The sequence below is a fragment of the Mustela lutreola genome, chromosome 7, assembly GCF_030435805.1.
Source record: "Mustela lutreola isolate mMusLut2 chromosome 7, mMusLut2.pri, whole genome shotgun sequence".
NCBI lineage: Eukaryota > Metazoa > Chordata > Mammalia > Carnivora > Mustelidae > Mustela > Mustela lutreola.
Window position 1 is genome coordinate 87,963,248 of NC_081296.1, and position 23,215 is coordinate 87,986,462.

The window sequence follows — 23,215 nt, forward strand, 5'->3', positions numbered from 1 at the left end:
ATCATCCCACGCCGGCCGCGACGGTTTCCGGGTTGGGCTTACGGCCGTGTTCCACGCTATGGGGTTTTGGCGGCGTTTCTTGATTTTTGGCTGGGTATCGCTTCGGGGTGGTGGCGGGGCATGTGTCCCGCTTGGGGGAAGCCGAGTGTTGGTTTGTCGGCGCCAGGTTCGTGGTGCTGCTGGACAGGGGGAGGCGGGAGGACGGAGATGCTCGGGCGGCAGGGCCCTAGGCCTCACCTCAGATCTTAACGGGTCCCCGCCAACTAGACGGTAAAATGAGACCCCGGTTGGCTGGATGTCCCCAGTTTCCAAGCAGGCCCCCAGTAGGACCTGGCCGAGGAGTGGCGGAATATGAAACAATTCTTGAACATGGATGTGTGACTTGTGCATTGTTTTATCTGTTAGTTTATTTAGAAAATAGATTAAAGAGAAGTAAACACGTGGAGGATTTAACTCCGTAAGGAGACAGTTTACTTACTTTCCATTTTTAATGTCTGCGTATGCTGGCAGGTAAATTTCAGCTTAAACAGTGTATTTCCACAACTGTGATCAATAGTGGTAGGTAGATAGTACAAAAGACCTAACAAATGGAGATCAAAAGGAAGGCCCTCTAACAAACTCCGAATTTTTACTTTAACAGCATGATAATAGAGATGGCTTATTTTAAAACTTTTTTTTTTTTTTTTTTTTAAGTTATCTGGCGCTGACAATGAGACCTTAAAACAAAGAAGAATGCAAATCATGTCCCGAGGACTTCCAAAGCAGAAACCAATAGAAGGTGTAAAGCAAGTTATAGTTGTGGCTTCTGGAAAAGGTGGAGTTGGAAAGTCTACTACAGCAGGTATTATAGGGTATAGGATATTCTGATCTCAAGTAGGAATTTATGCCAACTGGCAAGTGCACAGCATTAAAATTAATAGTTCTGATTTTTAAAGAGTTATTTGTGAAATTGTTAATAGCTGATTTTGTAGTATTAGGAGTTGGTAGTGATTAGGAAGTTAGATTAGCAGTTTCAAAAAGCTAGGTACATAGCCAGATGCTTGACTCCTTAACTGAGGAAAAGGTGGTCAGATTATCCATCAGATCTTCAGTTTACCTAATTGTAAAATGACAATGATAACCTTTTTCATAGGGTGGCTATGTAAATTAAACATGCTAGCCACTTAGCTCAGAGTCTCTTAGATAGTAAGTGCTCAATATTTGGTTGCTGTTATTATTTTTTAAACATTTAATAACTTTAATACTAAATTATTTCTGTTCTTTGATGTTCTCTTCCAGTCTATGAATGTACATATAGCTACAAAATTGCAATGAGACTTTTTAGATTATTAAGACCTTTTTCATTTAACCATAATGTAATTTTCAACATTTATAAAATAAGCATTGATCTAATATTTGAAAAAAAAACCTTTTTTATACATTTTATTTATTTATTTGACAGAGAGAGAGATCACAAGTAGGCAGAGAGGCAGGCAGAGAGAGAGAGAGGAGGAAGCAGGCTCCCCATTGAGCAGAGAGCCTGATGCAGGGCTTGATCCTAGGACCCTGGGATCATGACCTGAGCCAAAGGCAGAGGCTTTAACCCACTGAGCCAGCCAGGCGCCCCTGAAAATGTTTGTAAAGGTTTAACATTGTTTTAATTGTTTAAAATACCATCTAATCTTTATATCTTTTCTATTAATAATACTGGAGCAGAAAATTTGTTTTTGGTGGCTCTTTTGAATTGATTGTAGATTTCATGGTGACTGAAATGCTGCTTTCAGATTCATAGGAGAAATATCACCAGAAATAGAAGAGTTACCAGCCAAGACTAATAACTGGATATTCCTAAAATTTTTCAAAAGAAATTTTTAATTTTTTTTAAAGATTTATTTGAGAGAGGGGGAGAACAAGCAGAGGGAAGGGCAGAGGAAGGAGAGAATATCCTTAAGCAGATTACCCGCTGAGCATGAGAATATCCTTAAGCAGATTACCCGTTGAGCATGGAGCCTAATGCCAGGCTCTATCCCAGGCCCCTGAGATCATGCCCCAAGCCAAAATCAAGAGCTAACCAATTGAGCTACCCAGATGCCCCAGAATTTCTTATTTCTAAAATGATTATTCCGGTGTAATAAGGGTAAAAGGGTAATAATTTCCCTTCTTCTGGTCCTACAACACAATTCGTATTATTAATTTGGAGTCATAAACCTCCTACCCCCTTTTTTTAAGATATGTTTATTTTAGAGACACAGAGAGAGAGAGAGACAGCATGAACAGGAGGGGCAGAGGGAAAGGAGAGAATCTAAAGCAGACTCTTGCACTGAGCCCTGAGACAGGGCTCAACCTCACAACCCCGAGATCAAAGCATGAGTTAAAATCAAGAGTGGGCTGCTTAACTGCCTGCACTACCAGGTGCTCCTGGAGTCAGAAAACACTATTATCTTATTGTTGCCTTGTATTTTCAGTCATTAATATAGGAATGGCTGCTAATTCAAGTCTTATCCAGTTGATCTTTTTTTTGCAGGTAATTTAAAAAAAAATTACTATTTTATTTGTTGATTTTGGTGTAGTTCCAGATTGTCAAGATCTTTTAAATTATAGTTTTTTTGGTCCGACTATTAACCTAAAGTTGGGGGATATATGTACCTTAAAATTCTTTAGTTCCATTGAAATCAATGACATTTTGAAATAAGAAGGGCTAGTACGGAGTTTTGTGACTAAAGATCTTATGTCTTCATTTAAAATGCCATTTTTAGTAATTTCCCAGTATAGCAGTTTTATGGTTGTACAACCAGCTACAAATCCAACTATATAGTTTATTAGCCTAATTTTTTTTCTCATTTTTACCTGAAGGTAACTGTGGAAGAGTTTTTCAGAAACTCTATGTTTTGAAGAAAATAAGACTTACCAAGTATTATAGTTATAATAGACCTCTAATATTATTATTGTTTGATAGATACTGTATTATTACTTAAGAAAGATTAGTGATTGTTCCAATGCTATATGCTACACATTTTTAAAATTATTTTTATTTTAAAGATTTTTATTTATTTACTTGAGAGAGAGATAGTGAGAGAGAGCATGAACGAGGAGAAGGTCAGAGAGAGAAGCAGACTCCCCATGGAGCTGGGAGTCCGATGCGGGACTCGATCCCGGGACTCCAGGATCATGACCTGAGCCGAAGGCAGTCGTCTAACCAACTGAGCCACCCAGGCATCCCTATGCTACACATTTTTACTTTCTTTCCTAAGGGCCTACAATCCATCTGTTTAATATTTTGTTTTTAAAATTTAGAAGCTTTGGGGCGCCTGGGTGGCTCAGTGGATTAAGCCGCTGCCTTTGGCTCAGGTCGGTCATGATCTCATGGTCCTGGGATTGAGTCCCGCATCAGGCTCTCTGCACAGCAGGGAGCCTGCTTCCCTCCCACCCCCCAACACCTGACTCTCTGCCTACTTGTGATCTCTCTCTCTCTCTCTGTCAAATAAATAAGTAAAATCTTAAAAAAAAATAAAATTTAGAAGCTTTTAGTCTTTGGTTCTAGAATCCACCTCTTCCTGTTTTTTGAAAATTCAGAGTACATTTATTTGTTTTCAGTAAAGTGAATTCCTTTGGATGCTGTGTGATTACTTGGAAAATATTTTCATGATGATATCCCTAAGTTCTTTGAGTTTTATGCAATATAATTTGTTGGGTCTGTAGGCTAGTACTTGTTTAAAATATTGTTTTTGTTTTTGGTTAGCGGATCATCTATTGCCAAGGAATGTGACAGCATTTAAATAGGAAAATATATGAAAAAATATGCAGTTGTGACATACAGTAGTATTTCAGTAAATGCCCCTTCCTTGCTTTTTTTCTTTGTTAGCATTAAACCATCTGTCCCAAAGAACTGGCCTTTACTTTTTTTCTAACAGCTCTGTCTGCATATATATACACACACATATATATGTTTGAAACTAAATATATGTTCCAAACTATCTCAAAATTTTTCCCATTTGAATATGTATGCTAGAGATTTTTTTCAGTTATAATGATGATACATGGTTAATCCAAACATGCTCTGATTCCATTGTGTAAATGTGAGAGGATCCTAACAATGAAATGAAGTATTCTCTAAAAGTTTCTGCTTAATACTTAGATTGTATAACCTGTAATATACCTAAAATTCAGAATTATTTGATAATTTATAAAAATTGATTTGTCAAGTGTCATGTCTTAGTCTAAGTACTTTATATCAGTATTTCATTTAATTCTCACAACAGTTATGAAAGAGGAATTATCCTCGTTTTATAGAGGAGGAAAATAAATTTAGGGGTAAAATATCCTACTGAAGGTTATGTAATAGAAGGTGGTAGAAGAAGGATTTGAACCAGGTCTGCCTTGAAAATTTATGCTCTTAACTACCTTAAAGGAAGTAATCTCAGCATCATTAATGACGTTGTTCTGTTAAAGGTAGTTGATTCACAATATGGAAGTCTACTAATCATTCTTGGAATTTTGTTACCTTGGGATCTCTTTATCTCAGGTGTAACATACCTCTGTTGCTGGGCTCAACGTGGTTTGGGGACTACTTTCCTTCTTTATGTCTTTGGGATTCACTAGCAATAGGCAGTTTTGGGAATATGTTTTACTACCTTACCTTTGACCCTCTTCTCTTTCCTTTGCACAGTGGTCCAGCCTTTCATACAGGGGTATTTGTGAGTTAGGTACTTGGAATTCCTGCAGTTTCAGCATTTATGTTTAAAAGGCAAAGGATCATATATATTTTTATTTGTTAAAAGGTACATACTTTTTTGGCAAAATGTTTTTGAAAATAATTGAACTATATATATCAGTAACATTGTTTTTTAAAAGCTAAGTAGATTATTTAAACAACATTATAACAGATTATAAAAATGAGTCATTTAAAATGTTAATTGTAGGGGAGGCATCGATTGCTTATGTTGGGATGTTACTGTCTTTCTGTATTCTCTCTGTTTTTATTTTTTATAAGTAAAGGAAATATATTAAAAATTCCTGTGCTTTGGTTATTACATTGAAAATATTAGAAGGCAAACTGAATTTTAATAGAGGGAAAGTCACTAAGTTTAATTACTTTTTTGTTTCTTACAGTGAACCTTGCACTTGCATTAGCAGCGAATGATTCGGTAGGTGTTTATTAATAAAAACATTAATTTATTAAAATGTTTTGTAAGGAAATGATAAAGAGCGTATTTTTCATTTATTCTGTCATGGGCTATATCGTGTAGCTGTAGTCCCTTGCTTTTCTTTAAGGAACTAAGAAATCTGCCATAAGTACCGAGTACATCTAATGGTAATGATGAAAATGGAAGGGGTCAAAGAATTTAGGCAGCGTTTGGAAGGTAGAGAAGGCAAGGAAATGGATTCTTCCTTAGAGCTTCCAAAAGATATGTGATTTTGCCAACACCTTAATTTTAGCTCATTGAAACCCATTTTGGACGTCTGTGATAATTTCTCACAGTAGAAGTAGGAAATAAATATAGGAAATCATTTTTCTTAGTTCTTAAATTTCCAAAGATGTCTTTATTTTGCCTTTATATTTGATTTGACTTTGATTTGCCTAGATGTAGAATTTCAGGTTCAAAATAATTGCATCTCTGAACCTTGTAAACTTCTTCTGTCATGCTAATGAAATATCTGATGCTAGTCTGATTCATATTGCTCTGTAATAACCTGTGTTTTTCCCCTCAAAGCTTTTAGAGTTTTCTTTATGTCTTTTAAGTTTAGAAATGTCACAAGTATGCATCCACTTGTTGACTTCAAAATTTTTTACCTGACTGGAAATTAGCCAGGCAGTTTTCAAGTTTTGAAATTTCTTCCTTGATTACTTTAAGTGGTGTGTTTGTTCTGTCTCCAGAAATCTATTAGATAGATATTAATCCTTTATGCATGTTGATTTTTTAAAGAAGATTTTATTTATTTATTTAACAGACAGAGATCACAAGTAGGCAGAGAGGCAGGCAGAGAGAGAGGGGGAAGCAGGCTCCCCACTGAGTGGAGAGCCTGATGCGGGGCTCAATCCCAGGACCCTGAGATGACCTGAGCCAAAGGCAGAGGCTTAACCGATTGAGCCACCCAGGTGCCCCTGCATGTTAATTTTTCTCTCATATTCTCCATCTCTGTCTTTTGTTGTATGTTTTGGAAGATATCTTAGACGATTTTCCACATACTTTGTTGGGTTTTAGTTGTTATTTAGCCCTTCTGATTTTTATTTTTAAATTCCAGAATTGTATTTTTTCCAGGTTTCCAGAACTCTTTCTTATATTACAAATAGTGAGAAACAATGCATCTGTCATTCATTTGAATCTCTTTGAGGATGCTAATTAAAACTAATTTAAAAATTCTTCCTTTTAGTGATCTCTACTTACTTAGCATGGTGATTCTTATAATATGGTCCTCAGACCAGCAGAATCATTATCACCTGGGAACTTGTTGGACATGCAAAATCTTGAGCCCATCTTAAACCTAATGAATCAGAATCCATGAAGGTAGAATTCTGCAGTCTGTGTGTTTTCTCTACAACCTGTTTATAGTTTGATTTAACTTAATCTAATTTTTTTTATAGAAGTGGATTCAACTTACAGTGTTATATTAGCTGGAATCTATGTTTTAATCAGCCCCTTAGATGATTTTGATGCATGCTAATGTTTGAGAATTATGGATCTAGAGTTTGTGAAAACTCTTGTCTGCTGATGGCATCCTTTTTTGTTTTCTAGTGTGGTTATGTTTTTTATTTGGTTTTAAACCATTTTTTCTCTTGTTGTTTCAATGGGAATTTGGAAAGAAGAGAGATAATCATGTGTTTTTAGGCAGCCTTATTGAAGTAAGTGCCAGTAATATATTTTTAAAAATAATTTCTCTTAGGGGACTTAGTTACCCCAGAGAAGAGACACCATCTTCGTTAAAGAAGGAAGGAGATAGGGAAGAGTCAATAGATGGGAAGGTAGATAATTTGTAGATGTGGGTTTTTTTTTTTTTTTAAAGATTTTATTTATTTGACAGAGACACAGCAAGAGAGGAAGCACTAGCAGGGGGAGTGGGAGAGGGAGAAGCAGGCCTCCTGATGAGCAGGCAGCCCTCTGGGTGCTAGGCTCTATCCCAGGACCCTAGGATCATGACCTGAGCCAAAGGTAGATGCCTAATGACTGAGCCATACAGACATCCCAGTGTGGGGATCTTTTAAGTTGGTTATCATTTTAGTCAAAGCCTTGAGTCTTAAGTCAGTGTGAAGCAGCTATGTAATAGGGATCAAAGGATGAAAAGAATAGTTAAAAAGGGGTTGATTCCTTCATGTTAAAGATTGCTCTTTATCTTTTTTTTTTTTTTTTTTAAGATCTTTTAAATTTATCTGATAGAGCACACAAGCAGGTGGAGCAGCAGGCAGAGGGAGAGGAAGAAGCAGGCTTTTTGCTGAGCAGAGCCCGACCTGGGGCTTGATCCCAGAACTCTGGGATCATGACCAGACCTGAAGGCAGATGCTTAACTGACTCAGCCACCCAGGTGCCCCAGATATTGCTACTCTTGATGAGATGGTAGTTCAGAAATTTTTTTTTTATTTCTGTGTTTTTCTTTTTTTCCTTTTCTCTTCTTTCAAGGAGCAGGGTTGAAGGCAGATTCATCTTTAGTGCTTTATATGTGTGACGGAAATTGGCAACAAGAAAGGTAAAGCAGTGACACTTCACCTGGCTCATTTAGTAACCTTGAGTATCCTTACTGTTTTTAATGTTTGTAAAATCTTCCTTAGGAAGGTTTTTAGTATTCTGTGATCCTAGTGAAGGTGTTTTTTGTTGTTCATTTCTTGATTTTTTTTTTTTTTTTTTTAAGCAAAGTTAGTGTTTTTGATTCAGGACTAGCGTGTTTAATTTAAACTGTGCTCTGCCAGAGGACAGCTTGCATACAGAAAAGAAGAGTTATATCTGTTTTATATGATTTATATGTATCTGGCATAGTTTTATACTCTTCTATTTCCCAATTTAAGATTTTATTAATATTATACTTATTTGGAGGACATGTTTGGTCCTTAGGGGAAGCTCATGGTTCCTCCCAGCTCTTCTGTTTGCCTAAGTTGATATCGATGGCCAGAATATGTCTCTTTATGGGGTTAAAAACTCCAGTTAGGATGGTGTCTTTGGAGCCTTTCCAGTAATTCATTCCCAGGGAGGCTTAATTCTGTGGAGTTTGAATTATAAAAGAGGTCTCTGATTTTCTTCTCTATAGGCCATTTTTGTTTAAGACCTTGCTAACTTTTACCTCCTTTCTTTTCCATGGGTTGTACTTGCCCTTTTTCAGCATTGGAATAGAAGATCTAGATCCAGGAAAGGGATATAGGACCAGGAAGCTATTCATCTTACTTTTGATATTGACCTTAGTAGTCTCTAAACAAGATTGTGTAAACCCCAGGGGTGTATGTAATATAGTCCATTGGGATGTAGGAAGGAAATTTTTCTTTCCTATTTGTATTAATTTTTATCTTTTAAAATTTATGTTTTTTGTGTATGCTTTATAATTTATACTATGTTAGTATATATAGTATATATGGTAGTTGCAATGTAATTTATAAACAAATATATTAACATATATTAAGGATATATGCTTAAACATATTTTACTGATTGGAGTGCATGATCAGAAAATTTCAGATGTCACTAGCCTAGGCAAAAGAAATTTCTGGGCTGGATCAGATGCCCAGTTTATAAGAAGACTACTTTATAGATTGAGGTAAAGGCCTTAATGGGAATAGGGTGCAGCTTTTCCTTTTCCCTTGTCTTTTGTACTTTCATTTGGGGGATGTAGAAGGTAGTATTGCAGAGTAGAGTTTGAGATCATATGTGCTATGCATCTAAATAATGCATCCAGTGATTTGTTGGAGCTGACTCATGCTTGTTTGTGAGGGCCAATTGTTAAATTTTCAGGAATTTGGGAACTAGTTGATACCATGTTGTTACCATGAAATAGGCCATTGTGGGAATATTTAAACCATGGAAGTTGGCAAATATTGAAAATCAGAACCCCACCACATCTTGAGCCATTTGTTAAACATTTCCTGGCACACCACAGATCATATATATTGACAATCCTTTTTTGATTTTTCTTTTTTTCAATCTTTTTTATTTTATTTTATTTGTGTGTGTGTTTGTGTTTCAAAATTCATTGTTTATGCACCTCACCAGTGCTCCATGCAATATGTGCCCTCCTTAATACCCCACCAGGCTCACCCAACCCCCCACCCTCCTCCCCTTCAAAACCCTCAGTTTGTTTCTCAGAGTCCACAGTCTTTCATGGTTCATCTCCCCCTCTGATTTTCCAATCATTTTTTTTTGAGAGAGGGAGAGAGGGGCAGGGCTTGGGGAGGGGCAGAGAGAGAATCTTAAGCAGGCTCCACACCCAGTGCAGAGCCTGATGCAGGACGTGATCTCACAATGCTGAGATCATGACCTGAGCCAAAATCAAGAGTCTGGTGCTTAACTGACTGAGCCACCCAGGTGTCCCCTTTTTTCTGTCTTCTTAACCATGTTATGGGTCTCATTCTTTTACAGTGTAGATTTAATAAACAGTGAGAAGGGCACTGAGACTGGGAGAGGGAAACTTAAAGACTACCAGATACCATTGATTAGCTCTGTGAGATTCCTGTCAGTTCAGTTCATTTTAGTCCAACAAATATTTGAGTTCCTATAACACTTGTTGCCAGATACCCTGAGAATATAAAGAAAAGTAAATGTGCTGTGGAAGTTCACAGCCTAAGACTACATTCACAAAACAGTGTTGTGTGTGTGTATATGTGTTTGTTTAGGTGTGTACATATTTCTGTGTATCTGTGTGTGTGTATATTTTGGTGGTGTATAGGTAAATTTAGTTCAGTAATCATTTGTGAGTGAGAAAGTGCTAATTAAGACAACAGTAAGGTTTTATTGTGCTTCATAAGAGTAGACACGTTGTGTACTCTTAAAGGTTTTATAATCCTGTGAACACAAAAGGAAGATAAAAGTCTTAAAATGACGAGATATATTCAAGGTCAAATATAGTAGTGTATCCTTCTAGGATGAGTAGCTTTTCTTCCAGAGAAAAGTGATCTTTTTTTTTTTTTTTTATAGAGCATTTTCATGCACATAATTGTATTTGGTTCTCACAGAAACCTGTAATGCAATGTCATAGTATTTATCAGCTTTACAGTCTTTATTGATTCTGCCCTTTCCTTGCCACATTTCATCAGTCAGCAAATACCCTTGTTTCTATCCCTGCGATGTTTTTCCAATATGTATTTTTCTATTGTCATTATTCCCACTCTAACTAAGACCCACATTACTGTTTGGCTCTTTTATTCATTTTATACTTCAGTTTTTGAGTGCCTCTTCTATCCTAAGCACTTTATTTGGAGGATATAGAAAGGAATGAGACACCTGGTCCCTGCCTTTGAGTAACTCAGACTAGAAGACCACTGCAGTGGTCCAATCTATTACCTGCTTATGCTCAAATCCATTCAGTACATAATGCCTAATTACTCTTACTAAAGCATTATTGGAATTGCATCATTCCTGCTTAGTGTCACTACTGAATGCTTTTGCTCAAGATCTTCAGCAATCTGGCTTCCATCTGCCTTCATAGGTTTGTGTTCAGTCTATCATCTAAATGGTCTTTGTGCTCTGGCCAATCTGGGTTACTTGAAGTTTCTTGCCAATTTGGGCTTGGATGTACTATGTTCTTGCTGAAATGGAGTATTCTCTTCACCTTTCTTCAGCTTACATGCCCTATCTTCCAGACTACCATTTATGGCTGTGCTGGTTATATCATGCATAAGGGTACTTGTCAAGGAGGTTGAGTATGATAGAAATCCAGACTACCCTCTTCTTGTACAACTGTAGGCTTCGTTTTGTTTTATTTATTTATTTATTTTTTAAGTAAGCTCTAGACCTGGCTTGGGACTTGAACTCACAGTCCATTAAGAGTCACATGTTGTACCTACTGAACCAGCCAGGCACCCCTGCAGGCTGCATTCTCATTCACACAGAGGCACTGTATGAGCCAGCTTTGCCCTGAGGGGCAGCTTAGTGAAGTGCTTCCTAAATTCCTTTCTTTCTCTGTCTTGGGAAATCCAGTAGCACTATTTATTTGTATGATTATTGTTCTTATGCAACCATTGTGGTAATTTTTATAATGACAAATGATATAACTAACATTTATTGAGCATTTATTATATGTCAAGCACTTTCCCTCATGACAGATTCTTAACTCATTTATGTTTCATAGCAACCATATGGGAATAGATACTATTATGATCCCTTTTGTAGCTAGAAAGCAGAAGTATTTGGAAGTTGAGTATTTTGCCCAGGGTCACTGAGAAGTAAATGGCAGAGCCAAGATTTGAATGCTAACCTAGATCCTGTGCTCTTAACCTACTTGCTCAACTGCTTCTATCTTAGGTAGATTTTTATAGTTAAAGGTTGTGTTGTCTTCATCCTTGGCTATCCTTAGCAACAGCACAGTGCTTTATGATTTTGGAAATGCACAATAAATGTTTGCTGCACAGATGAATTAAGTATATAGAATGGTTTCATAGTATGTCAAGTGCCAAGCTTTGTTTTGTTTTGTTTTTTGAGAGGTAGTGTGGGACAAGAGGACTTTTTATGGCTTAGTGGGCTATTCACTGTTTTTTTCCTGCTTCTTAAAGCATGGTACATTCTATGATTCCACTTAACCCTTTTCTCATTTTATACTCTATATCTGCTAATCTCATTTTTTCAAATCCCTGCTCCAGTTACTACTGATGTGCCCTTGGTTCCAAATTCGTTACCAGCCAGGATCTCTCTCCTGGGTACCAGACCTGTCTGTCTAGTTGTCTCTGTAGACATCTACTGGAATGGCATCCAAGCTCAGTGTGTGTAAAACCAAACCCTTTTTCCCTATAACTTTCTTTGTCATGTGGGATCATTTGGTTCCTGCCTGCCTTCAAATTGGTCACCCATCCCTGCTGCTTCTATCACTTAAAATTCTGTATATTGTGTCCTCTCCTTTCATTCCTTAATGCTGCTGCTTTATTCAGACTCTTAACTGTGTATCTTCTGTGAGGTGATCCCTGCTGTCTATTTCTTTGCTATGATGTTTTGAGGAAAGGACTAACACTTAACCATATTATTTTAGAAGAGTTTACTTGTTTATCTCCTATGCTAATCTGTGAACCTTTTAGGGTCAATAGTTTTGGTTTTATAACTCTTTTTTAAAAATCCTCAGTGCTTAGTCCAGTGATGATACATAGTAGCTTTTTGATAAATGTTGGTAAAGACTGTGGGACATATTAAATGAAGACTGGTTGTGAATATATATACACACATACATATATATTTCATTTCTATGGCAAATTCTAACTGTTGAATAAGTTGTTCACTGCTAAATTATGCTTTTTTTTTCCTGAGGAAATGAAGTAATTAAAATTTAAATGGGATAATGTATGTGAAGAGCTTAGCACTCCGGCTGATACATAGTAAGTTCTAAATCAATTTTTGGTATGGGTGGCTAAATAAAAGCTTTTTGTAAGTAGTATTTAAAAGTAAAAGCTGATACATGTTTTACTTACTTGACTGTTTTTGCAAAACTTATTTTAGGTTTTTACTTATTTTCCATTGCTAGAATGAATCATTAATTAGAATTTTAATTGAACTTAAAGATGGAAAGTGAAGCAGTATTATCTTCAAAGAGTTTGGGTCTTTTTGTTTTTTTTTTTTCCCATTGATGTTTATCTTAAAATATTTTTTTCCCATGATCTCATAATGTCTTTACACTTAATCTTTCCAGACATACTTCTCTTCTTCACAAATTATCACTAGTGGTTCTTTAAATGTAATTAAGATTATATTAAGCCTGTGAAGTTTTGTGATCATGTTATGAAAAATTAGGAAGTTTTAGTTCAAGATTTCCTTCAAGATTTAGTTTTGGTTTTTGAAAAGTTCAGCAATCTTGGAATATGTTATCTACCACCACTTAAAACACTGTAATTTTCTTCATTAATAGTTACATGTATTAGCAGTTAATAGTTATGTGTATAGCGTTTTTGTATACAGAACTGGGCTTAATTCTGGTTCTGCCTCTTGGAAGCTATATGACTTTGGCCTGTACCTATCTCCTAAGGTTTTAAGTATTAAAGGAGGTAATGTATATAAAGCATGAAGCACAGTGTCTGGCATATAATAAATGCTAATAAGAGCTATACTTATTAGCTATTGTAGTACTCCACATGCCAACCTGGACATTTTTTTTTTTTTTTTTAAGATTTTATTTATTTATTTGAGAGAGAGAATGACAGAGAGAGCATGAGAAGGGAGAGGGTCAGAAGGAGAAGCAGACTCCCTGCTGAGCAGGGAGTCCGATGGGGGACTCGATCCTGGGACTCCAGGATCATGACCTGAGGCAAAGGCAGTTGCTTCACCAACTGACCCACCCTGGTGCCCCTGCATATGTTATTATAATCTGGATTATTTTTATGATGTGAATTTGGATTAAATATGTATGAAACTGTGTTTCTCACAATTACCTATGTGAAATCCTGATGTATAGTACTTAGTTCAAGTTTGTAAGGTTGGGGCTTATCTTTTCTTTAATGCCAGTGTTATGAGGGGGTTGCATTATTTTCAAATTGACCTGTTCTTAATGTTTTTTTTTTTTAAATTATTGTTTTTTAGTATATGTAACATACATTTCTTATAAATATATTTTGTTTCAATATTATGGTTAGCTATTTTGGAGAAAGGGTACACTATTAGTGTTTGAAGTATAATAACTTTAAAGTTAAAGGGAAACTGGGGCAAGAGATCCAGAAGGAACATTTACAAAACTGTAATTTTTTTCTTTTTGTTCTTCAATTCAAAGATAATTCTTGGTAAGAACTGTGTTTTATAAGTGCATTTGAATTAATAAATTTTGACTTTTACCAAGGAGAAAAAGTCTCCGAAAATGTATTTGCAATTAGAACAAAAGTCTTTACTAAAACTAAGATTTCTTTTGGTATAAATGGAACTATTTGTAATAACTGATGACTTTTATTGCAAATATTTGATAATTGTGATATGTACATACTCATACATACATGGGGGATTATCACTTTATAATCAGTGAAAAAATAGATTTTTAATGAATTACTTTTTCTTATTCCTTCATATATAGATTTGTTCATTCATTCAGTCATTCATCAGCCATCCATTTGAAGGCCTATTCTCTAGGTCCTCTGCTTAGCGTGGGATACAGAATTGAAAAAACCCTGTGTCTGTCCTCATTTTAGTTAATTTACAGCCTGAGTAACTGGAGGATTTTATTTCCATTCAAAGCAGGGATCTCTGTATGGCTTGATGATTCTTGTTTCCTGTCTTTTTTCTTTCCCATTTACCACAGATGGCTTTTTCTGCTCTTTAGCCTTCTATACTGTTCCAGTTTCTTCGTTCCCATTCCACATGACTTTTCATTGGTAATGTATTTACTGTTTTCTTCGTCTGTCTATATATTTTTATACAGTCATCATGCTCTTCATTTCTTTCTACCTCAGAGGAAGAGATATCACATCTGGTATCTTTATATGGACTCTTCATCCTTCACTTCCTACCTTTTCTAAGACTTTGATTCATTAATTCCTTCTGGTTATCTTCAGTTTCTCTTTACTAATTCCTTCCTTTTGATCTATTGATCTACTCATTTTACTCATACACCCTGAAAAATATAAATGTGCATTTTTTGCGTTAGTGAATAAAACAGCAGATTGTCTTTACCTCGTTTCCCTCAAGCTTCTGCCCTCTGTTACTTTCCCATTATAGGCATAGTCATACTGGAGAGAGTAATCTATACTGGCTATGTCAGTATAGATTCCTATTTTATTTTGCTACTTCCATAATTTGACTTATCACCATACAACTGAATTTCCTCTCCTAGTTACCAGTTCTCTGCCAAGTGTATTTGTTCCCTTTCTCTTGATCCTGCTTGATTTCCTGCTGCATGTGATACTGCTGACACCTTAAGAGAATTTGTTTGGCTTTTACAACAACCTTCTGTCTTAATTCTTCTCCCTTTCTCTGACTCTTTCAATATCCTCTCTAACTTTTCATATTATTCCATTTCCATAACTCTTGATTTTTCTCCCTCATACGTGCACGTCCTCCTTTGTTTTCATATACTGCTTCTTCAGTGTCTATGTCTTTTTTAAAATCCTTATTTTCAGTAGTTTACTCAAGATCTCCATATGGTGTTTTACAGATTATGTCAGATATATTTATTTATTTATGTATTTGTTTATTCTCCAAGATTCAAATTAACAAAGTAGTATAGTATTAGTTTTAGGAATAGAATTTAGTAATTCATCACTTACATATAACACCCAGTGCTCATCACAACAAGTGCCCTCTACATCACTCATTTACCCCTATTACCCCACTCACTTGCCCTCTAGCAACACTCAGTTTGTTCTCTAGTTAAGAGTCTCTTGTGGTTTGCCTCCCTCTCTGTTTTTATCTTATTTTTCCTCTCCTTCCCCTATGTTCATCTGTTCTTTGTTTTTTAAACTCCACATGAGTGGAATCATATGGTATTTTTCTTTTTCTGACTGGCTTATTTCACTTAGCATAATACACTCTGGTTCTGTCCATGGTGTTGCAAATGGCAAGATTTCATTCTTTTTCGACGACTGAGTAATATTCCTGTGTGTGTGTGTGTGTGTGTGTGTGTGTGTTGTGTGTGTGTATGTGTTTGTGTTTATACACATCTTCTTTATCCATTCATCAGCCAATGGATATTTGGGCTCTTTCCATACCTTGGCTATTGTTGATAGTGCTGCTGTAAACATTGGGGTGCATGTGCCCCTTTGAATCAGTATTTTTGTATCCTTTGGATAAATACAATTGCTGAATTGTAGGGTAGTTGTCTTTGTTTTTTTTTAAGATTTTCAAGATTTTATTTATTTATTTTTTTATTTGAGAGAGAGAGAGAGAGAGCATGAGAGGGGGAAGGTCAGAGGGAGAAGCAGAACTCGCTGTGGAGCACGGAGCCCAATGCAGGACTTGATCCTGGGACTCCAGGATCATGATCTGAGGCAAAGGCAGTCCCTTAACCAACTGAGCCACCCAGGCACCCTGTCCTTTTAACTTAAGGAACCTCTATACTATTTTCCAGAGTGGCTGTACCAGCACTGTATCAGCTGTACCAGCTGTACCACCAACAGTGTAAGAGGGTTCGCCTTTCTCTGCATCCTTGCCAATATCTCATTTCCTGTGTTGTTAATTTTAGCCATTCTGTAAATATGACAGATTTAAGTGATTGAAATGGAACCTCTTTCTCTGCAAACCTCTGTTCCTGTATTCCTTAATAATTCACTTATATGTTACTATCACCCATTTCAGTTACCTATTGTTATGAAACAAGCTACCCTAAAGTGTGTGACATCAACAGCTGTTATGTTCACAGATTCTGTGAGACAGGAATTGGGATAGGAAATAGCAGGGATGGCTTGTCTTTGTTCTACAATGTTTGAGGCTTCACAAGGGAAGACTCAAAAGGCTCGATCTGGAGGCTCTTCACTCACATCTTTAACTCTTGGATTTGAAGACTGAGTTTAGCTGGGATAGTTGATTGGAGTGCATTTCCATGTTACATGAGCTTCCTTATAGCATGGAGGCCTTAGTGTAGTAGTTTGACTTCTTAAATAGTGGCTCAGGGCTCCAAGTTTGTGTCCCAGGGAATAGGGAAGCTGTATGGTCTTCTTTGACCTAGGCTTGATAGTCAGCCTAAATTCTGGATTGAAGTAGTCCTTCCCAGATTCAGGAAGAGGAAACATATACTGAACTTCCTGGGAGGGGTATCAAAAAATACGTGTCCATGTTTTAAAATTACCATACCATATCCGCTCGTATCTTGCTTAGAAACCTTGATATTATCCTTGTATTTCATTTCTCTAATCCCACTCCTCTTTTGTGTATCAGCCACTAAGTACTGGCCTTTTTAATTTGAGAAATACCTGCTTTTCTCCATTATAATGAACCTTGGTAAGAATTTGATCATATTTCATTTTAGAGTTTTCTGTAACCTCTTATTTGATCTATGTAATCTCTCTCACCTTGAATTAAATAATTCCTCATATTGATTGTAGGATAGTTCTTACTACGTACAGGTCTCTGTCCAAATTGCATAGCTTAGCTCTTAAAGGTTGGCTCTACCTAAATTTCCAGTGTGCACTTGACTTTGTGTTAACTGGTCCTTTGAATTGACTGTCTTCCTTCTTCTCCCACTTCCTTTCATCCTTTGGGTCTCGTGTTGGCTGTGCCTTCCTATGTGAAGTCTTCCTAGAGACTTCAAATAATGTCAGTTATTCCATTATTTGTTTATATATTTATCTTCTGCCATTAGGGTGACTGTAGCTTCCATGAGGCCAGGGACTGTATCTTAAATCATCCATCACTGTTGGCTGGCCCATCATTACATACTTGGTAAATGCTTGCTAGGTTGATTGGAAACAGATTATACTTTGGTGGAATTCTCCAAAGGTTTGAGTTACTGGGCTTTATTAAATGTCTGTTAAAGTTTTTAAATAAGGGAGTTTATATTCTGTACTTCAACAATTTTATTTCATTTAAAACATATACAACAAAACCCAAAAAGACCTATTTGAAATATTATTCTTGTGTGCCAGAAAATTTAGGGAAGTGGGCAAGTATTAGATTTAAAACAATCTTTGATAAGATTCAAAGCTAGAAGGATAAAGTTGAGATCAGAATAGTATTGTTTTCAGTAGTGGCATTTTTAAGCTCTAATTTTGGCCTTGAAATATTCCACATTACAGATTTCATTCCAGCCTATTTCTCTTTTGTCAGAAACATGTGATAGTTCACTTTTGGCAGTTGCACTCTGTGAAAGGGCTAGGGTCAGCACTGCTGTGCAGAATTGGGTCACTGAGTGTTCAGATGAAAGGGGGAAGAACTTTTTTAAAGAGTCTTTATGTATTGTTGGTGTAATAAGACTAAATAATTATAAGCTTGAACCTCTCGCCATATTCTTGCTTCCTCCTTTGCCTCTCAAGTGCTTTGCCAAATTAACCACATCAACCAATTTTATAGAAAATGGATTGCTGTTTTTAGTAGTTCTTTAGCTATTATTCTTAAGAAGCTTCTTCAGAAAGTCTCTCTCTTCTTGTCTTCCAAAAGGACATAAGTCTCCTTTGTACTTGCATAAAAATCTTAAATGGTCACTTAAAGAGAGCAGACAATATGTTCTACTTCCGTGATTGATAAAGTGTAACTGCCTATTTTTCAGCTGAGTTGGAAGGAAGAACTCTATCCTACTGTAGCTTTAAAAGATGATTTTATTACTGTCAAGACAGATAATAAGCTAGGATTTTCTAAGAGCAATAAATGACAAAGTTGGTTTATGCCTGTGGCTCTTAAACAATGTAACATTCTTAAATTAAGGTGGGACTGGAGTAGCCTTTAAAAGCAGTTCTCTGCATGGGTTGTTCTCTGTTTAGATTTTTCCTGAATAGAATAAGACACACAAGTTTTCTTCAAACTCTGAAGCAGAGTTTGCTCTGAAATCTGCTGGAATGTTATCTGGAGTGTGATGGGGCTCTTTGCCAGTCACCATGGAAACTGATCAGGCTCTATCTAGTTCTATCCTTTGAGCTATTTGGGGTGGCTTAAATAAAAGATGACCAACATATCTAATCCTGTTCTTCACTTACATGTTTTCTTCAAAAATAATTAAAAATACAGCTTACTTAAGATAGAATAGGAGAGTTGTATCATTTCTATTAGGTTATTTAAAATATTCCATGCATTTGAAGATATTCTGGCCAAGAAACATGAATGAAAATTTTCATATTGGTGTCTTGTTTGTTGGCCTTTGTGCTTATATATGCAACAGAATAACAAATGCTAAATTTCCATTTACCTGCTTAGTGATGGAGTGGATCTTGTTACAGAAATTAAGGCATGGGTATTATTTTATCATACCATTGCCAGGTGAAATGGGGTTTAAGTGCTGATGGTGGAGACATAAAAGTTAAAAGCACTTGTGAGCAATTAAGACAATTAAATATTCAGATATTATAGACATTCAGTAGTACATCTTCTAAAATGATCAGTCTATCTAAACTTAGGGAGAGGTTTATATTTATGGTAATGTTTAGAAATTTGAACATAGTCTTTCTTATTTCCTTAGTGGGGAATTGGTGAACAGAAGGGGAAAATCTGGGCTGAAGCTGTGTGAGGAGTTGACTGGTGCTGATACAATAGTCTTTTTTTTTTTTTTTTAATTAGTTAATTTTAAAAATTGAGGTGAAATTCACATTGACCAAGGGTTTTGTGTTATGGGACACAGTGATTGCATTCTTCCATTTTCAAAGGTTTGTTCCATTTTCAAGGGGTGACTCTGATTAAAAAGGTATATGGGATATTGGGTGATTGAGGTTCCTCTTGGTTATTTCAAATAACATGATTTCCTTTAATGTATAATAGTGTCTATTTATATGAAATGAAAATGAAGGGTCTAATACTTGGTGCTTTGACAAAAGAAGACTTATATTTGTTCAAGTATTTACTGAATATTTACCATTTGCTGGGCACTTTTCTGGGTCCTGGAGATATAGTGGTAAAAAAGTCTAAGTTTCTTTTCTTAAGGAGTTTATATTCTAGTACAGGAGATATAATAGATAAACATATACTTTTAGGTAGTAATAAGATTTATGAAAGATTGTAAAGCAGTGTAAGGAGATAGTAATGGAAGGTGGTCTTTTATTTTTTTATTTTTTTTTTTTTTTAAAGATTTTTTATTTATTTACTTGAGAGAGAGACAGTGAGAGAGAGCATGAATGAGGAGAAGGTCAGAGAGAGAAGCAGACTCCCCATGGAGCTGGGAGTCCGATGCGGGACTCGATCCCGGGACTCCAGGATCATGACCTGAGCCGAAGGCAGTCGTCCAACCAACTGAGCCACCCAGGCGTCCCGGAAGGTGGTCTTTTAGATGGGGTTGTCAGGAAGGGGCTCTCTGAACACATTTGAATAGAGATCTCACTGAATTGAGAAACTGGGCCACAGGAAAGGCAAAAGCCCTGAGGTCGGTTCAACTTAGCTTATTTTAAAGAACAGCACGAAAATCTGTGTGGTTAGTTAGAGTGGACTCAGGGAGATATAGGCAGGGACTTGTTATGTAAACCCTTATGAGCTTTGGTGGAAATTTGGACTTTTTTCTGAGTATGATCTGGTGATTTTTGACCAGGGCGGTGATATGATTTAACTCACTCCTTAAAAGGGTGTGGTTTTATTTTAGAGTATAGATGTAAGGGAATAAGAATAGAAGCAGGGAGATTTGACTAATACCTAATGCAGTAGTTTAAGCTGAAGATGATAGCTTGGACCGTGATCTACGGTGGTAGTAAAGATGTAGTGGTAAGTGTTCAGGTTCTAAAATTATGTTGAAGATAGAGACAGGAGGACTTGGTGATAAATTGGTTGTGGATTATTAAGGAAATAGATAATTTCTTGTTACTTTCTTTTTTTGATACAGTGAAATGATTTACATAATTTAATATTTTAACCATTTTTATATATAGAGTCCAGTGACATTACATGCATTCACACTATTATATAACCATTAGCACTATCCATCCCCAGAACTATTTTATCATCCCAAACTGAAATTCTGTATCTGTTAAATAATGAGACCCTATTTCCCCCACTCCCAGCCTATGGCAGCTGGCATTCTACTTTTGTTCTCTATGAATTTGGCTACTCTAGGTATCATGTAACAGAATCATAACAGTATTTGTCCTTTTGTGTCCGCTTCTTTCACTTAGCATAATGTTTTCAAGATTTATCTATGTTGTAGCATGTATCTGAATTTCATTTCTTTTTAGCTTTCTTGATTTTGGTTTAAGCAACTGTGAGAGAGTTTAAAAAATTGATATTTTTCAAAAATATTCTAATTGGTATAGCACATTGGTTTTAAGTGGTTGTCTGCTTGTTAGTTTATTAGCCAGTTCCCTTCCTTTCTTTGTCTTAAAATAGTGGTAAGCTTTGGTATTTTAGGAGTTCTCTGAGAAATTAAAAAATTGTGGCAAGATGACTTGGGTATTGACAAGAATGGTTATTTCCAAAAACTACATAGCATAGTAATTTTATCATGGTAGAGATAGTTGAAAATTAATAGATGCTAGTGATAATAGGATAGAGGGGGCTTGTTTATGAATGGAGCATTTAGTGAGCAAACACCAGCTGTGCACCACTAAAGGTGGCATTCATCCAGGGGAAAGACATTTTGAGGAAAATTTGTGTACTTTTTTTTTTTTTTTTTTAAACAGCAGAGAGGCTTTTTACTTAGATTGCTGGTCTCTTTTCTTTTCCAAAGGATTAAGTTTCAAAAGAAGGATCAGACCACTCTGGTGGGGTGAGATGGGGTGGAGGACATATTTGGAATAAGAAGGATGTTTGCAACATACTGGGTAGAACTTTCCCTAGGCACTGTGGTTCTTAGGCATTTGACCAAGTACTTAAGAGCCAAATCTTAATATTACTTGTTTTTCTTCATTTAATGAGAATTGCTCAGCTTAATTAGCTCTCAGTTTTGTTCCTCTCAGTGGTCACACTGCAGAGCTGGTGAATATCAATTCTTTTAAAAGAATTTTCCCCATTATAAATAATACATGCTTTGAGCATCAAATCTTTACAAAAGTAGTCTGGTAGTAGAAATTGTTTTTATAATGGGGAAAGAAGGGGTTGATTTCATGTTACCAAAGGGTGTTATAAGTAATCAAAAGAAAAAGGAAAATTTGAGAATCTAGAGAGTCTATCAAATGTCATTTTTAAAAGAGGAAATTGAAGTCAGGAAAGAACAGATTTGCTTGGAAACAAGCCCTATAAATGGAACTTGAGTAGCTAACATCTGCCTTCGACAAAAATCCCCTGCAAAGCTGTGACTTCTTGTAGTCCTTGAGTTAGGACTTTGATATTTTCATATTTGCCATGGAAATGATTGTGATAATATAAATGATGTTTTATTTTTATACATGATTAAATAGGGATGATGGAAGCCAGCTGTTGTTGAAGTGGGTGTCTTACGAAACATTGGAGGGTACATGACATAGGCAGTACTAAATCAAAGGTGGCAGAGAGGGTATTGTTGAGGCTCATGGAGCAGGGGTGGGACAGATAACTTGGTGACTCTAGGTTTTGACTCTGGCAGAGTTGGATAGGTTAGCTAATTACATTACATGGCCTGTGGTTTTATGACTCAGTTTGTGAAACTGGAGAACCCAACGCATTCTTTTACAGTGTGTTTATTAAATATCTGCTGTATGTCTGATACCATGGTAGGAATTTTGGATAGAGTGGTGGATAAGACAGTCCATCTTGTTTATTTACATCTGTAATAAGTGCCGCAAAGAGAAATCCCATCGTTACAAGGCATTTAACAGAATGCTGATCCTAATCTGAAGGTTGAGGGAGGACTTCCCAGAGGGATTAATGATACCTGCTTTCCTGCAAACACCACTATTCTCTGTCACATTACTGTGTTTCACTTTTTTCAAGGTAGTTCTTATTTATCTTTTGCTTCCATGTCTCCACCTCCTCCCTTTCCCTGCAGTTGGAATGAAAACTCCTGGGACAAGGGCCTTTATGCCAGGAAACCATGGTCGAAAGAAGCACGGGTGTGGTGGTATGAAGGAACTGAAAGAAGGCCAGTGAGGTAGTCAGTGTGAGTCACTGTGAGAGGGAAAGTAGTAACCTTAGCGATGGTGTCAAGAATTTTAGAATATATCATACTGGTAATGGGAAGCAATTTTAGACAGCGGATAGACATGATCAGATTTACTTAAAAATTACATTACTGCTACATGGTGAATGGAAGGAATATTTGAGTGGGTGCAGAAGACTAATTTAAGCTATTACACCAACCTAAGCAGGAGAGCATAGTGAGGTCTTAGACTAGGGTGTTGGTAGAGGAAATGGAAGAGGAGTTTTGGTAGGTCTTGTTGATGGACTGGATATAGGAGAGGAGAGGAAGGACTCAGCAATGACCTCCATTCCAGGTTTCTTGATTGTACAACTGAATTGATATCAGATACATTTTCCGAATGCATTCGAAAAATACTTATTTTCAGATTTGGTATACAGTAGAATTGCCCTGATTGCAAAAACTCAGAAATATGTTGACCTTTTCCAGTCAACTTTTGGTCAGGATAGAAGAGCGCAGTACTTTTTAGTCTA

At 36.3% G+C, this 23,215-nt stretch overlaps 1 protein-coding gene across 9 annotated transcripts in view; it reads left to right on the forward strand.

Moving 5' to 3' along the window:
• The window catches only part of NUBPL (NUBP iron-sulfur cluster assembly factor, mitochondrial), a 251,719-nt gene that overhangs the window by 50,173 nt on the left and 178,331 nt on the right, over window positions 1–23,215 (forward strand). For 2 of the 9 annotated variants that reach the window (XM_059181851.1, XM_059181852.1), the window contains exons 1-3: window positions 1–166; window positions 694–841; window positions 5,089–5,123. The exons of 1 other annotated variant lie outside the window; for it this stretch is intronic. In XM_059181851.1, the coding sequence (XP_059037834.1) occupies window positions 59–166; window positions 694–841; window positions 5,089–5,123 (291 nt within the window). In that variant the 5' untranslated portion in view covers window positions 1–58. Of the gene's footprint in view, window positions 167–693; window positions 842–5,088; window positions 5,124–7,592; window positions 7,660–23,215 lie in introns of those variants that run through there. 6 more of the 9 variants (XM_059181854.1, XM_059181855.1, XM_059181853.1 and 3 more) reach the window with 5 other exon arrangements.